Source organism: Brachypodium distachyon, chromosome 4 (genome assembly GCF_000005505.3).
Source record: "Brachypodium distachyon strain Bd21 chromosome 4, Brachypodium_distachyon_v3.0, whole genome shotgun sequence".
Taxonomy (NCBI): Eukaryota; Viridiplantae; Streptophyta; class Magnoliopsida; order Poales; family Poaceae; genus Brachypodium; species Brachypodium distachyon.
Window position 1 is genome coordinate 32,838,872 of NC_016134.3, and position 13,591 is coordinate 32,852,462.

The 13,591-nt window shown below is 41.0% G+C and overlaps 1 protein-coding gene across 2 annotated transcripts; it reads left to right on the forward strand.

Annotated features, from left to right (window-relative positions):
- Positions 1 to 8,858: 8,858 nt before the first annotated feature.
- Positions 8,859 to 12,318, forward strand: LOC100827508 (protein TPX2). 2 transcript variants are annotated; one of them, XM_010239741.3, is made up of 7 exons: positions 8,859 to 9,063; positions 9,848 to 9,925; positions 10,693 to 10,803; positions 10,932 to 11,018; positions 11,160 to 11,219; positions 11,331 to 11,425; positions 11,807 to 12,318. In XM_010239741.3, exons 1-7 carry the CDS (start codon positions 9,019 to 9,021, stop codon positions 11,928 to 11,930), a joined length of 600 nt encoding a protein of 199 aa, XP_010238043.1. In that variant the 5' UTR covers positions 8,859 to 9,018; the 3' UTR covers positions 11,931 to 12,318. The 2 variants fall into 2 exon arrangements, with proteins under 2 accessions (XP_010238043.1, XP_003576401.1); XM_003576353.4 differs by having other exon boundaries at positions 8,869 to 9,063; positions 9,845 to 9,925.
- Positions 12,319 to 13,591: the final 1,273 nt, after the last annotated feature.

Consider the following 13,591-nt stretch of genomic DNA (forward strand, 5'->3'; position numbering starts at 1 on the left):
TTTAAGGTTAGAGCTGGTACTAATTGTCTCGCATTTAGGAACAGCGGAGTATTTTTTTTGCGGGGAGGAACATAGGATAAATTGGTTAAAAGAATTTGGATTACCAACTTAGCTTTCTCTATAACTTTAAATAAGTCTTATTTAATTCATCATGGTATATATTTTCATAGTGTACTTATTTGATATCTATAGATATTAATTAAGATATTTTCTATAAATTTGGTCAAGATTGAAGAAGTTTGATTTAAAACAAAGTTTAAAACATATTATACTCTGTATTAGGGATAGAGCTAGTATTGATAGTCTTGCATTTGAACAGAGGAGTATCTTTTTTTCTTTTCTTTTTTCTGGGAAGGGACATAGGATGAATTGATTAAAAAAAAATGGATTACCAACTTAGCTTCTTCTAGGCTAGAATTACTAGAGAAGCATTGCTCTAGTAATTCGTCACATCGATCAAGGCAACAAGCACATCAAGTCGGGTATTAAGTTGTGACAACATTCTTCCATTCCAATGATGGATATATGGAGCAGGGAGAAAGTTGAGAGCGGTCCGTACGTGCTGCGCGGCTCTCAGGCTAGCTGCTGCTTTGCTTCAGTTGCAAGCATTGGCGACTCAGCTAATAATAATATATGTAGTGTATATGGTATCCTCTTTGTTTCTTTCTTCCTGGCTTTCTCTAAGCATTTGGGGGGCAGATCTACGAGCATTGTCGGTCGAGGTCGGTCCAAGTCACGAACAAAAGTTTTGTAGAGTTTACACTGTTATTTTATTTCAAACTGGTGAGGATTGTGTTGTCATTTCTACGCAATTGAAATGTGTCAAGTCGCAACCATTGAACCATGCATGCTAACGAACTAATTGAACCAACACCTAAGTTGAATATATAATATCCGATGGTATATTCGCAGTGAAGATACCAGTGAAAATGAACGAGTTGCAGAGTTGAAATAAACGCTACAATTAAGCCGTGCGTGCATGCATGCGTGATGCCGCCGGAAACGACAACTTGATGCATCGATCGGCTGCTCGGTCAAAATCGGTCACACATTTTTCAAACAAGTAAAGAGAAACTGATTTGTCATCAAATTAACCTTGAAACACAAGGAATTGAAATAATGAAAACGAGTGGCCTGGACGACAGGAAAAAATTCGCATGGGCGATGGGTGCAGCGAGCGGCCCGTGCGACCCCGGCTAGATTGATGCCGCGTGGACGCGCATTGCATCGGACGGCAGCTCGAATCAACTCGGCCCTGTGCTTCCCGTCGGCTCCGCATCACGGGATGGCTCGGCTCCACATTGATTCAGCTCATTGAAGTCCACGGAGACGACGCCAAATAACACAGAGATTCGGTCATCTGTTACACCAACTCTGGCCCATTTATTCACTCCCAAATTAACGAAAGGCAGACAGAAATAGGGGATTCGATTGTGTGCAGGAGGACAACACAAGTTAGAGAGTAAACACCAAGAGAGAGAATTAAACCATGATGAAGACCTCGTCGCTGCTCGTCCTCCTCGTGGCCATGGCCTCAGCCATCGCCGCCCAGGCTCGGCGACCTGGTGGACTAGGCCTTCTGCGCTGCCGCCCTGCGCTCCGCGGGGCCGGGTGCAGACCGGCACGCGCACCTGCTCCTCGCCGCCGACCTCGCCGCCTCCCGGGCGGCCGTCGCGTCGGCCATGACGCGGTGACCGCGGTCTGAGGGCAGCCCCGGCGTCGGCGATGCCCGCGACGGGCTGGAGGCGTGCGTGTTCCTGTACGGGGCGTCGTCGGTGCCGACGCCGCGGCTGCTGCGTGAGTACGCGGCGGCACGGGCATGGGAGCCGGCCAGATCGCTGCTGCTGCTGACGTCTCGTATTCAACATGGATTTCGACGAGCCGAGTCAACGTGGAGCCGAGCCATCCTGCGATGCGGAGCCGACGGAAAGCACAGGGCCGAGTCGATTCGACATGCCGTCCAATACAAGGCGCGTCCACGCGGCATCAATCTAGCTGGGGTTCGCTCGCGCTGCCCGCTGCACCCATCGCCCATGCAATTTTTTTCCCGGGACGACGATGTCGCACGGCACGAGACAGTAGATCGATCGTTCTGTTACTACTCCGTACTTACTAGCCAGCCTTTGGTTCAGTACTCATGCATGCATGCTTGGCCCCAGACTCTTTTTGAGTCTTGAGTCTTCATATATTTAGAAAATTCCAATGGATTCATTTGGTTATCGATGTAAAATAGTTTCTGGATCAACCACACGTGTTTACGCGCTTCACCGCGGCAGCACCAGCTAAGCTAACTACTCACTCGTTTTTTTTTGTTTTTTTTTCAAAGCTAACTACTCACTCGTTTCTTCTTATAAAAGTTTTATCTTTATCTTTACACTAGCGAAAAACCTCCCGTTGCCGGAAGCTTTCCTTCGAGCCCTCCAAAAAAGGGACCTATACGCCGTGGGCCGCCAAAAAAAACGCGGCAAAAACGAGACCTACGGCAAAGGCTTTCGACGGCCCCGGCAAAGAATAGCCCCCAGCAAAGCCACTGCCCACAGCAAAGAGAGCTTGCTAAAACTTGATCAAATTTATAGCAAAATCTACCAATACCTATAAATTTAGTTTATTAAACCTGCCGTGGTATATAAAATCCGCATCGATCGATGTAGATGTGGTGGGGGTGGGGGGGGGGGGGGGGAGGGGGAGTCTTTCCTTTTCGAAAATACATAAATATTCATAGACTATAATTATTTGATATTGTAGATCATTAGTATATGTTTAAAAAAACATGGTAAAACTTCTTAAAAGTTTGACTGAATCAAAACTAAGATCTTAGGAGTTACTCCGTATATCTTACAATGGAATGATGTGGTGATGCAGAAATAGCACATGTAAGATGTATAGCGAATATCTACTCCCTCGCATCTTAAATTCTTGTCGTGATTTTAGTTCAAATTTAGGTAAAGTAGAAATTAATTAAATACGGCGGTGAGGCATAAGCCGCATAGCAAAACAATCATGGCGACCACACTAGAGTACAAACAGGATCCAAGATCGACTAGTGTCCGTTGCCTTGGCACCGTGAACAGTTTAATTTGTTGCAAGTACATTTCAGGCCCAAGGAGATGCCTTGTCAATATTGCACCCCTGGCCACAAACGAAGCTTCATGCAATCTCTCTTCTAATTCACACTAGCTAGCTACACCAGACTACACCGGCGATGCGCGACGAGTCGCCTAACAATGAATGCATGACATCCATAACCAACCCCAGAGAGCGAGAGAACGGATCGAGAAGTTTCAGTCCCACCTCAAATCAAGTTTCTAAGTTCAACGCCAGCATTCTTACAACTAGCTAGCTTTTCAAAATTAATGCTCCTGTCTAACTGTTTTGCAATAAGCTCACTAGCTATAATCTAGAAATTGTTATCTAACGGATCGATGCAAACACTTGCTGTTAGATGATGGAGGACAGCTGGATGTATAAATACTTACTGTCAAGTGCTCGTGTGTTCGTGCTTCAAGCTAAATCAAGACTTTTGGAACTATGAAAAGATAATTTGGGGAAGCGATCGACACGTGTATTCCCATTCCCTCTAGCTCCTCTTAAGCCAAACGGCAATGTATAATCTGGAAGCCCAAGCTATGCTGCATATAATGCATTTGGACTTGATTTCAGCTGTGTGTTTTTTATAATCTACCGAGAGATTTTTGTTAAATACAATCGACGATCCATCTAATTAAGCGTATGCGTATGTCTTTATGTTGATCCTGCCAACGAGTTTTATGTGAAGGGTACAAGAAGTCGGGGGTGACGAGAGAATACCGTGTTGACTCCGTAAACATGCCTGGCAGACACGGTTTACCTAGGTTAATTAGGCCGGGGCCCTACATATTGCAAATATCTTTATTATCTCAAAATATGAAGGGTGGTATAGCAAATAGAAGCCTGTTGGGGAAAACCTCTCAACTCGGGCTTCTTCTTGGGTTATTTCGACCATGCTTTGGCCTAGTTCTAGTTGTGATTCTGAACTTGGCATGTTCATCTACTCAGGAAATGAGAACTCTCCAAGTAGCTTGTCTTTAGGTTAGTTTTAATAACTACTCCCTCCATTCCATAATTCTTGTCGAAATATTATATGTATCTAGACGCTTTTTAAGAATAGATACATCCATATTTGAAAAAATTTGAGACAAGAATTATGAAACGGAGAAAGTAGTTCATTTAACTTCAACTCGTTTAATCATGAAAGTTGCAATAAAAATGATCGTGTGAGCATTCGATTGCGGCAGAGACCAATTTTTTTTTTCCTTTTTTCGATTTTCTATAGTTAACTTAGTGTTTTGATTCACACAAAAAGCATAGTAAAAACTGATGAAGATGAACTCGGAGAACCAGAGCAAACAAAACATCGGTGTTCTACCAATTTTCCCTTCAAACCCGGAGTTAGGAGTTCACATCTTAAAGTCAGGGACTTATTGCCACGGTCACTTAGGGACACGATAAAGGACGTCCTCCGCATCCCAGGCGAAAACAGTGCCAGCTTGTTTTTCTTCTGTCGTTTCAAAAAAAAAAAATTCTCGATACCTGAAGGATCCGATGCAATTTACTGATTTGGCTTTATATTAATGAAAAACTGGATTTCGATGCCTTTCGTTCAGAAACAATTTTTTAGAAAATGAATCCTGCGTTGCAGTAGGTGCCCTGAAGAAGTTATGCTTGTCACAGGACTGAACATGGTGACAGTGCAGCTGTTTGCCTAGCTAGCCATGCATGCGAAACTTTGTTGGGTTGGATTTATACTCTGATATCGTTGGTTCTCTTTCTAATAATGGCGAAGGGCGAAAGTTGACAGCGATCCGTACAGTTTGAGGCTATCGTACCCGTATATCTTTATCCCAGAGAGCCTCCGTCCGCATGCTTGAGTTGCAAGCGTTGCCGACTTTCCTAATTTAAGCATTTTGTCGAAAAGAAGAAAAAAAAACTATTTGGCACTTCCATCCATCAATGCAACAACTATTCATATTACCATATATTGGCAACACAAGAGGAATGCGAAAGATTGAACGTCACAAAGGCAACTCTCCACACCAAGCATGCCATGAAACACTCAAAAAACAAATGATATGAATAGTCTCCATTTTGGGAACCAACCCAACAATTTATTTCACCACATTATCCTTTGCGAGCACAACCCCCTCACAAAGAAGCCAAGCAAACTAACAAATCATGTAGAGTGAGTTTAATACGGAACCTATTATACGTGTTATTTTTATTATTGATTCTAGATGACGTAGAGCTGTTATAAACTTTATTGAGGGTAACTACTCAGAAATAGCAAATATGTTATTGAAATATTTCCACTCAGGCTACACACGTACTAGTGGCGTCACACACACATATATATATTCAGCAGCACTCATGGTTGTTGATTCGTCATAACGAACTGACGACTACTAAAAGCTAGCTAGCTAGCGGTGCTTTATGCTTAAACGATTCCATCCGGACGATCGAGTAGTTGCACCGAAGATCAAAACTGAAAACGAACCTTGAAATATGCACGCGTGATGCCGCCGGGACGAGAGCTGAGAAGTGAGAACGCACCCTTGTGACACTGACACGTCAGCTTCTAGCTAGCAAGAGTGGCAAGTAATTTTCGTCGTCCGTACGTCACCGATTACAACCGTGAAGCATAAGGTGCTGAAATAACGAAGTTGCGAGTGCGACGCATGCATGCAAGGGTAGGCCCTTTTCTAAATAGTTTTACATGTGTGTTGCTAATTAAGGTTAGTTTCTTTGTGATCCTATGGAAATATATAGATTGGACAGTATTTTTTTTCTGCCTTCTATGAGTTTATTCTGACATGTTTACGTCATTTTTTTGTCTTACCATTTTGTTGGAACCTTGTGATAATTCTTATCTTATTTTTATTATGCTACAGAACTAACAAGCGGGATTCACATATCAAGATGACGTGGCAATTGATTGGATAGACAACTCAAACGTGTAATTAGCAAATTATGTTAAATTCTATCAAGTTGTTCAAAATTTGGCTATCTTCTAACAAATTATAACATCAGCATGATATAGTTTTTTAAATGATTAAACTTGACATAACATGGCAGACTCAACGGTAAAATAATAAAAGGTAAAAGAACTGTCACAAAGTGTAAAATAGGGCAATATATTTTAACAGGAAACAGGCTGTCAGAAGCTTACAAGTACAAAAAGTGTATTGTTGGAAGATGGGTGGATTTTGTTCTAGGATAAGCATTAGTATCAAGATGAGTGAAGTAGATAATTTTCATGTGTTTGCTTGGAGTCTTTGCAAATCCTTGAGATTTTTCCTCTTCTTTATTAATTTATAAAAGAAAAGACCTGGACAATATTGCACTTGCGCGCGTTTCTCAGACCAGCAGTGTGGAGTTGTGTGTGAAACCTTTGCTTGTCATGCCCGACAAAGTAAGATCGATCGACTAACGAACAAATTGAACCCACACCTAAAAGCGGCAGGATTCGCACCGAAGATACCGGTGAAAACGAGTGGCATTGTACACAGTGTACTGAATATATGCCACGCTTTGTGTTTGAGTAAGCCAAGCCTGCCTGCATGCATGCGCGCGTGCAATATAAACGTCGGCTAGCTGCTCCATCGACATCGACCCTGTCACATTTTTTCAGACATGCAAGTAATATTCGTAGTCACATATAGCTTGGAACATAAGGAATCGATCTAGCTCGAATAACGAAATTCAACGAGTGCGACCTCTATTATTTTTATATCGATATACATATGTAGTTGGCCGGATATATGAACCAAGATCGTTCCGTTAGCCTGTCAATTCGGCATGCCAGAATCTTCCCACTTTATCTACTAGCATAGTGCGCAAGTCGACTACATATATATATTTACTTTGCACAAAAGAAGACTATAATATTTACTAATTAAATAAATTTGATTTTTATTAATCAACATGCTAATGGCTGGAGGAGTGGAAGGCGTAAAAGTTCTCAAAAACTGTGGAAAATAGATCGACACATTATGACACCACAATACTATGCTAGATCGATGATCCACCTAGCGTTAGGAAAATACAAGTTTATATGGTCTCGGTGAAAACAAAACAAGCAGTCCAGCATATATACCTCCCCTGGCGAGTTGAAATTTCTTGCTCTTTTTGCTATTGACACATAAAGTTATCTTTTTTCTGGTAGCACCATCCAATAAATCATCTTATACCATATAGCTAGTTTTGGTATTGTAGTGAACATTTCAAGATTTTCATAACTCTTACACCGCCCAATCATTAGTGTGCATTGTCTACGCGTGAGGAATTTTTACTATATATATAGCCAGAAAATATTTAGCTATAGCTACTCCCTCCGTTCCTTTATATAGCTCATATAATTTTTTTCCTGCTATTCCATATATCTCATTGTACTCTTGATTTCCGCACCCGGTCAGTAACTACTCACGCCATTTACTAATACTGATATACTAATTAATATACATTACAAATGAGAGTTGTCTTGGTTTAAATGAAAAATCTATATAATTAATTAGCTGTATCACGAAACGGCGGAGGTAGCACGTATCCTAAACTAGAAGCAATTTGAAGGATGCAGAACACCGTGCATGTAAGACTAATTATTTACTTGGATATACATTTACACGCATTAAGAAACTAGTAGCATGCAAGCATGACAAAAAATATACCACTGATAACCTAGCATGTCAAAAAATGGAGTACCATTTATTCACATTTTTTCCGACAAGTAATATTCGTCGTCATATATAACTCGGAACATATATAAGGAATCCATCTCGAAGCGAGTGCGACCTATATTAATGAACCAAGATCGTTCCGTTAGGCTGTCTATTCGGCCTTCCAGAATCTGCCACTTACTCTAATCTAGCATATTGCAAAGGAAGAATGAACTCGCGTTCTCAGGTGGCACCCATGGCCCTCTTGCCAGTGACAAAAATATATTATACATCCATCAGACCTTACTTTATACTTGAAAACATTTAGCTAGCTAGGACCCTAAACTATAATCAATTGTGAAAGACGCAAAACACAAAGCATGTAAGACTAATTTTATTAGATCACTAAAAAAAAAACTAATTTACTACCTCCGTTCCTAAATTCTTGTCGCTGTTTTAGTACAGTACTAAAACAGCGACAAGAATTTAGGAACGGAAGTAGTAAGATTATTGGATATACATATGCATGCACCAATAAGCTAGCTAGCATACATACGTGCAGAAATAATGCATGGCAAAAATTAGCACATATAGAACTTAGAGAATATGCCAAAACGATGAAGCATAACAATCCATATGTTGCTTAGCTAGGCAACGTTAAGGTTTGTTGCAAGTGTCCGTCAGCTAGCTAGCTCATATGAATTGCATGCCCTCGATCCCTAACGAAGCTTCAGGCTCTCTTCTTCACTACACCGGCTGGCCCTGTGATGCGATGCGCCAAGTTTCAGTCCCATGCATAACCAACTCCAGAGAGCGAGAGATGGAAGTTTCAGTCCCACCTCAAATAAAGCAGCTAGATAGCTAGAGGGGGATCAAGGAGTTTGTTAGCCTGGTTCCCTTGATTGATGGCTATGCCTCAACATATGGTTGGTACGTAGTCATACATGCAGATGCGCACACACACCTATGATGAATTAAATGATGATATGATATGATATATGCTGAAATTAAAGTGTACGTACCTGATTTGGACTTGGGCTTAGAGGCCTCTTGAAGGAACCCCATGGAATGTAACGGGAATTTAATGGGAATGGAATAGATTCATGGAGCTGGTGAAGTGGCACACTAGCTAGATAAGCTCCAAACCTACCACATCCCACTTGTCTCTTAGCTTGTAGAAAGTGATGCTGTGCATGCATGCACTCTGCCATGCATATGCTAGCTAGCTCTATAAATTGGTGCAACTAGCTATTGGTTGCTTAACTCCATCATTTGATCGATTGAGCTTAGTTTGCATCCGAGAGATCGTCGTTTTGGACATTCATCATCCATGGCTAGAGAGATGGAAAACACAAGAAAGGCCACCTCTCCTAAGGTTAGGAAATGTACTACAGCTAGCAGACATGCATGCATGCCTGCATGCATCTTGTGCTTATGCCTGCCGTTCTTACTTAAAGCTTCATCGATCTATGGTCTTGCATGATCTTTTACTTGGTATTTGAAGTATGTTCAATCGGCCCCTCAGACAACATGGTTCAAATTAGAAGAATTTGGTTGGTGTTGGTAGAGTTTCTTTTTTTCTTTTTTTGCCAGTGTAATCCATTAACTTTAGATGGTACACGCGCTTCTTCCTCAACATATATGCGTGCATGCATGCGCATGATGTTCTTAGGTTGCATCATGATCCTTTCACATACTTACACGTACGTGTAGTATCTTTGGCTTTGTGTTAGTGTTAGAGTTATGTCATTGGTTACAGCTTAACTACAAGTGTAGTACTTCCCAACTTACGTTGGACGTGCATTTTTTTGCACAAGTTAACTATATGCATGCCCTCCTTCATCTTTTTGACTTACACGTGTTGCTGACATTTTGTATGGCAGTTACTTTCAAGTTAGTTAAAGGCTTTTCAAACAAGCCGTAGGCCCGTAGCTAGCCAATTTTTGTTAGCTTGGGTATCATTTTCATTATCTTTTCTAGTTCTCCAAGTGGTAAAGGCACAATCGAAGATTCGCTAGTCAGCTTGCAATAGCTAAGCACCTATGGTCTGGGACACCTGATTCCTTTTAAAAGCTTATCTTGCAAAATTGGTTTTCATATGGATTGTGCATTGGAGTTAATTTGGTTATCACTGACTTATATTTTCTTGTTTGTAGAAGAGCTCGGTGACTAGCCCAGGTCCCAAGAGCCCGGTAAGGAACGGAGGGTCTCAACCTCATAAGAAGAATATTACCGAGGTACATTTTTAAGAAATGCATGTGCCGACAAGGAATAAGGATTTCTATTCCTGAATATTTATTTTCGTTTTGAAATCCCGTGGAACTAAAGAGGATAGAGTTCATGTAAAAAAAGAGGTGGAGAGTTTGGTGGGACCAAGAAATCACAATGGGAGTTTGTTAGTATGAATACTTTCCGCAAGTCTCACATTTAATCCTCATTCCAAATGGAGCTCTAATTTTGTAGGACCATGCACCAGGGACAAGCAATAGTGAAGAGCTTCTCATGGTCTAATACTTACACTGTAGCTTCTCTTAAGATGAGCTTCTCATTTAGAAACAGAATTGCTGATAATAATTGCTAGTTGTCGATTTATCTAGAAAAAAGGGTAATGCAAAAGATTAATTAATACTTGTTCAAGATATTCTGACAGTGACTCAATAATTGTGACGTTACATACGCCGATTGTATATATGCATGACAATGGAATGGTCCTTGCCAAGATTTAGGAAAGTACCCTTGTACTACAAAGTAGACATATTGGCAGGAATGATGATAATATATTATTGAGAGATGTGGGATATGTGTCATCTTTGTTATAGTCTCACGTCAGTTTCGGTCCATGTAAAAAGGCGGGTGCATGATTTCATCTAGAGTTCTTTCTATATGCTTACACTTTCCTTTATACATATTCATTTTGTACATGGGATAGTTACAACCACATACCTAGTTACAATATCCGATCAGAATTATGTTTTAATTAATTTATCTATATTGTTTTTGTAAGCCACGAGGTCGGAAAAACGAACAAGAAAGTATCCGTAAAGGAGGTCATCAAGACATGACCACTCATGATGAGATCAAACGTCGTTCTCCAACCTCACAAACATCGCCCAAGGTTTATTCAAAATTTTGTTTTAGAATGTTTATTTCAAAAGTTGTCACAAAGACCTATCAAAGAATACATATGTAGTGTACACGAAACCTTGAATATATTGTTTTTTTTTGTTATAAATGTTTCATCAGAGATCAACAAAACACGAGCAGCCACTGAGCTACTGCAGGCTTCACACCGAGGAGAGAGCAATAAGACGAGCTGGTTACAATTACCAGGTTATATACAGATACCTACTTCTATATCTATCATGATTAGACACTGGAGAAGTGGAGAGTATTATATACCCCTCTGTTTTTTTGCCAAACTAAGCAAGCTGAAAGGAACATGCAGTTGTTTAACTTATATATTAATTACAGGTTGCAAGCAAGATAAACACCATGGACATAATTCGGAGATTTGAGGAGAAGCTATCACAGGTGACTACTAGATGCATATGCTTAAATTTGAAGCCATATATGTAAGTTTCATTAATTAACAGTTAACTGAATTATGTATGTGTCTAACATAGAGAGATTTGATACTAATAGGTGATGGAGGAGCGTGAAATCAAGATGATGAGGAAGGAGATGGTTCCAAAGGCCCAACTTATGCCAGCGTTTGACAAGCCATTCCACCCACAAAGGCAATTATATTATACGAGCATTAAACACAGTTGATATCTGTTGAACAAAAGTTATCATTAATCAAACAAGAAGTGGGTCACTATACTCGACCGATCACTGTGTGTCGAGAAGAATACAGATATTAATGAAGCACAGTCGTTTCAAAGATGTTAACATCGATATACTACAAAGTGGATATTATACTAGAAGCAAAGGACAGGGAGTAGGCTTTAACTACTTAATTGCAAAACACATTTATGTGTGACGAATAGTATATAATTAATTAAACAACTGATGGTATGATTAATGTAATGCTACTACTAGTACTAAACAATTAGAGTATTTAAGAAAGAAAGCAAAGATGGACATAGACATGCTGACATAGACGTTTGCCGTTGCAGGTCGAGGAGGCCCCTTACGGTTCCCAAGGAGCCCAGCTTCCTGAAGCTGAAATGCTGCATAGGCGGAGAGTTCCATCGCCATTTCTGCTACAACGGCAGCGGAGCCAAGGCCATCACCAACTGAACGGATACAAAGAAGCCTTTTTTGCCCTGGGCTCGCAGTTACTGCCAATCGTTTCTTTCACGTAGCATCCGTAGGACGGGACGGTTAATTTGCTCGATCATGTAAATCTTTTCCCTTTGAATTTTTTGCTTTCTCATCTGATGGTCTCTCTTGGTCGTCTTTGTCGATGTCTCTTCTTTTCTTGATATATATTTCCTCTTTTCGCTTTTGACATTCGTCACTACTAAAGACTAGGTAGGAGAGGTTAAAGGCTCGATCTATCGTGGATCAGGATGCATATGTATAGCTCTGTGTACGGTATGTCGTCTCTGGATCTGGTGATGATAATAATGCATGATAAAAGCTCGCATTTGTAAACCATGAGTAATAATGTTGAACCACGCGCGCCTACCTGTTGTCTAAGATGCATACATATACACATGCATGTCACTGTCACGGTGGAAATGGGAATTCAACCCATATTGCATTGCTAGCTTAACTACTCTTCCTTCCAAGTTGTACTCTTTTGTTTTTCAGGCTTGCTAATAAATCAAATAAAACGTGAGATTGTGTGCATCACTTTGATGCAGATGTCGGAGGTTGAACTTCCTTTTCGAAAGAGAAAAAAAAACTCTAGTCCGATCCCGAATTAAGCGGTAGTAGTATACACATGATCGATCGATCAATGCCTGCCGCAACCGGACGGAATATGAGTTTTGTGTTCATAGTCCAGCACAAGAGTGTTGTACTGAAAAGCCATAGGCTCGTCGATCCAGGCCTAGCTAGTTGGGCTCATACAGTAGCATGTGGGAAGGAAGGCGGGCTAAGGATGGATGATTTTAGGTAGGCGTGCGATGGACGTCACTTTCAGGGTAAAAGCCCCAATTTCCAAATGTAGGCACCAAGTGAAACATTGCGACAACGACGCACTACTTACTAGCTACCCCGTGTCTTTTCTTTCGAAAAGCTTACTTACTACTCCTACGCAACTTCTATAATCAAGCTTATATTCTACCATGCGTGCATGCATATGCGCAAGTCAATCAAAGGATATATATCTTGCAGCACGAACGTACGTATATAAAGATAGATAGGCATGCAGGTACAGTGGGGTACATCAAGAATTTAGCTTCAATTCAATCATTTAATTTCGTTGGGGAAATAATTGGAAGCCACGTACTAGTACTAGCACTAATAATCAAATCCTGCTTTCCGTATTTCCACCCACACAAGCGGAAAACAACGTGTAGCGGCTTATTTCTGGGCCGCCCAATCAGCCGACATACAGCCCATCGAGGCGGCCTCCTCTGTTTCTTTTCTGCTTACTTTAACCGACACACAAACAAAACGAAAAATTAAGCCTCAATCATGCATCTTTTATGCTGCGAGTGAAAACCGTACAAAAAAAACAAAGTCAGTGCACATCATTTCTGGACCAATCTATATATGTTGACAGGACGCGGGAATCGGGATCGATCGATTAAAGTCCCAAAAACCCGCTCTACATGGCTCTGAATTACTCGCAAAGCAAAGCTGAGTGCCGCGCTGATGTGAACCTGCAACAAAATGATCGGTTTTGTCGGCCTTTTCCTTGTCTAGCTCGTCGATGACTTTTCTGCATGCGCCCACGCATTCGTTTTGCAGAGAATGTAGTTCCATCTTGATGATCCAAAATCGGAAGG

Coding starts and splice junctions, on each gene's coding strand:
- LOC100827508 (XM_003576353.4), top strand. CDS start 9,019: ATGGCTAGAGAGATGGAAAACACAAGAAAGGCCACCTCTCCTAAG. Junction 9,064..9,844: donor GAAAGGCCACCTCTCCTAAG/GTTAGGAAATGT, acceptor TCTTGTTTGTAG/AAGAGCTCGGTGACTAGCCC. Junction 11,019..11,159: donor GAGCTGGTTACAATTACCAG/GTTATATACAGA, acceptor TATTAATTACAG/GTTGCAAGCAAGATAAACAC.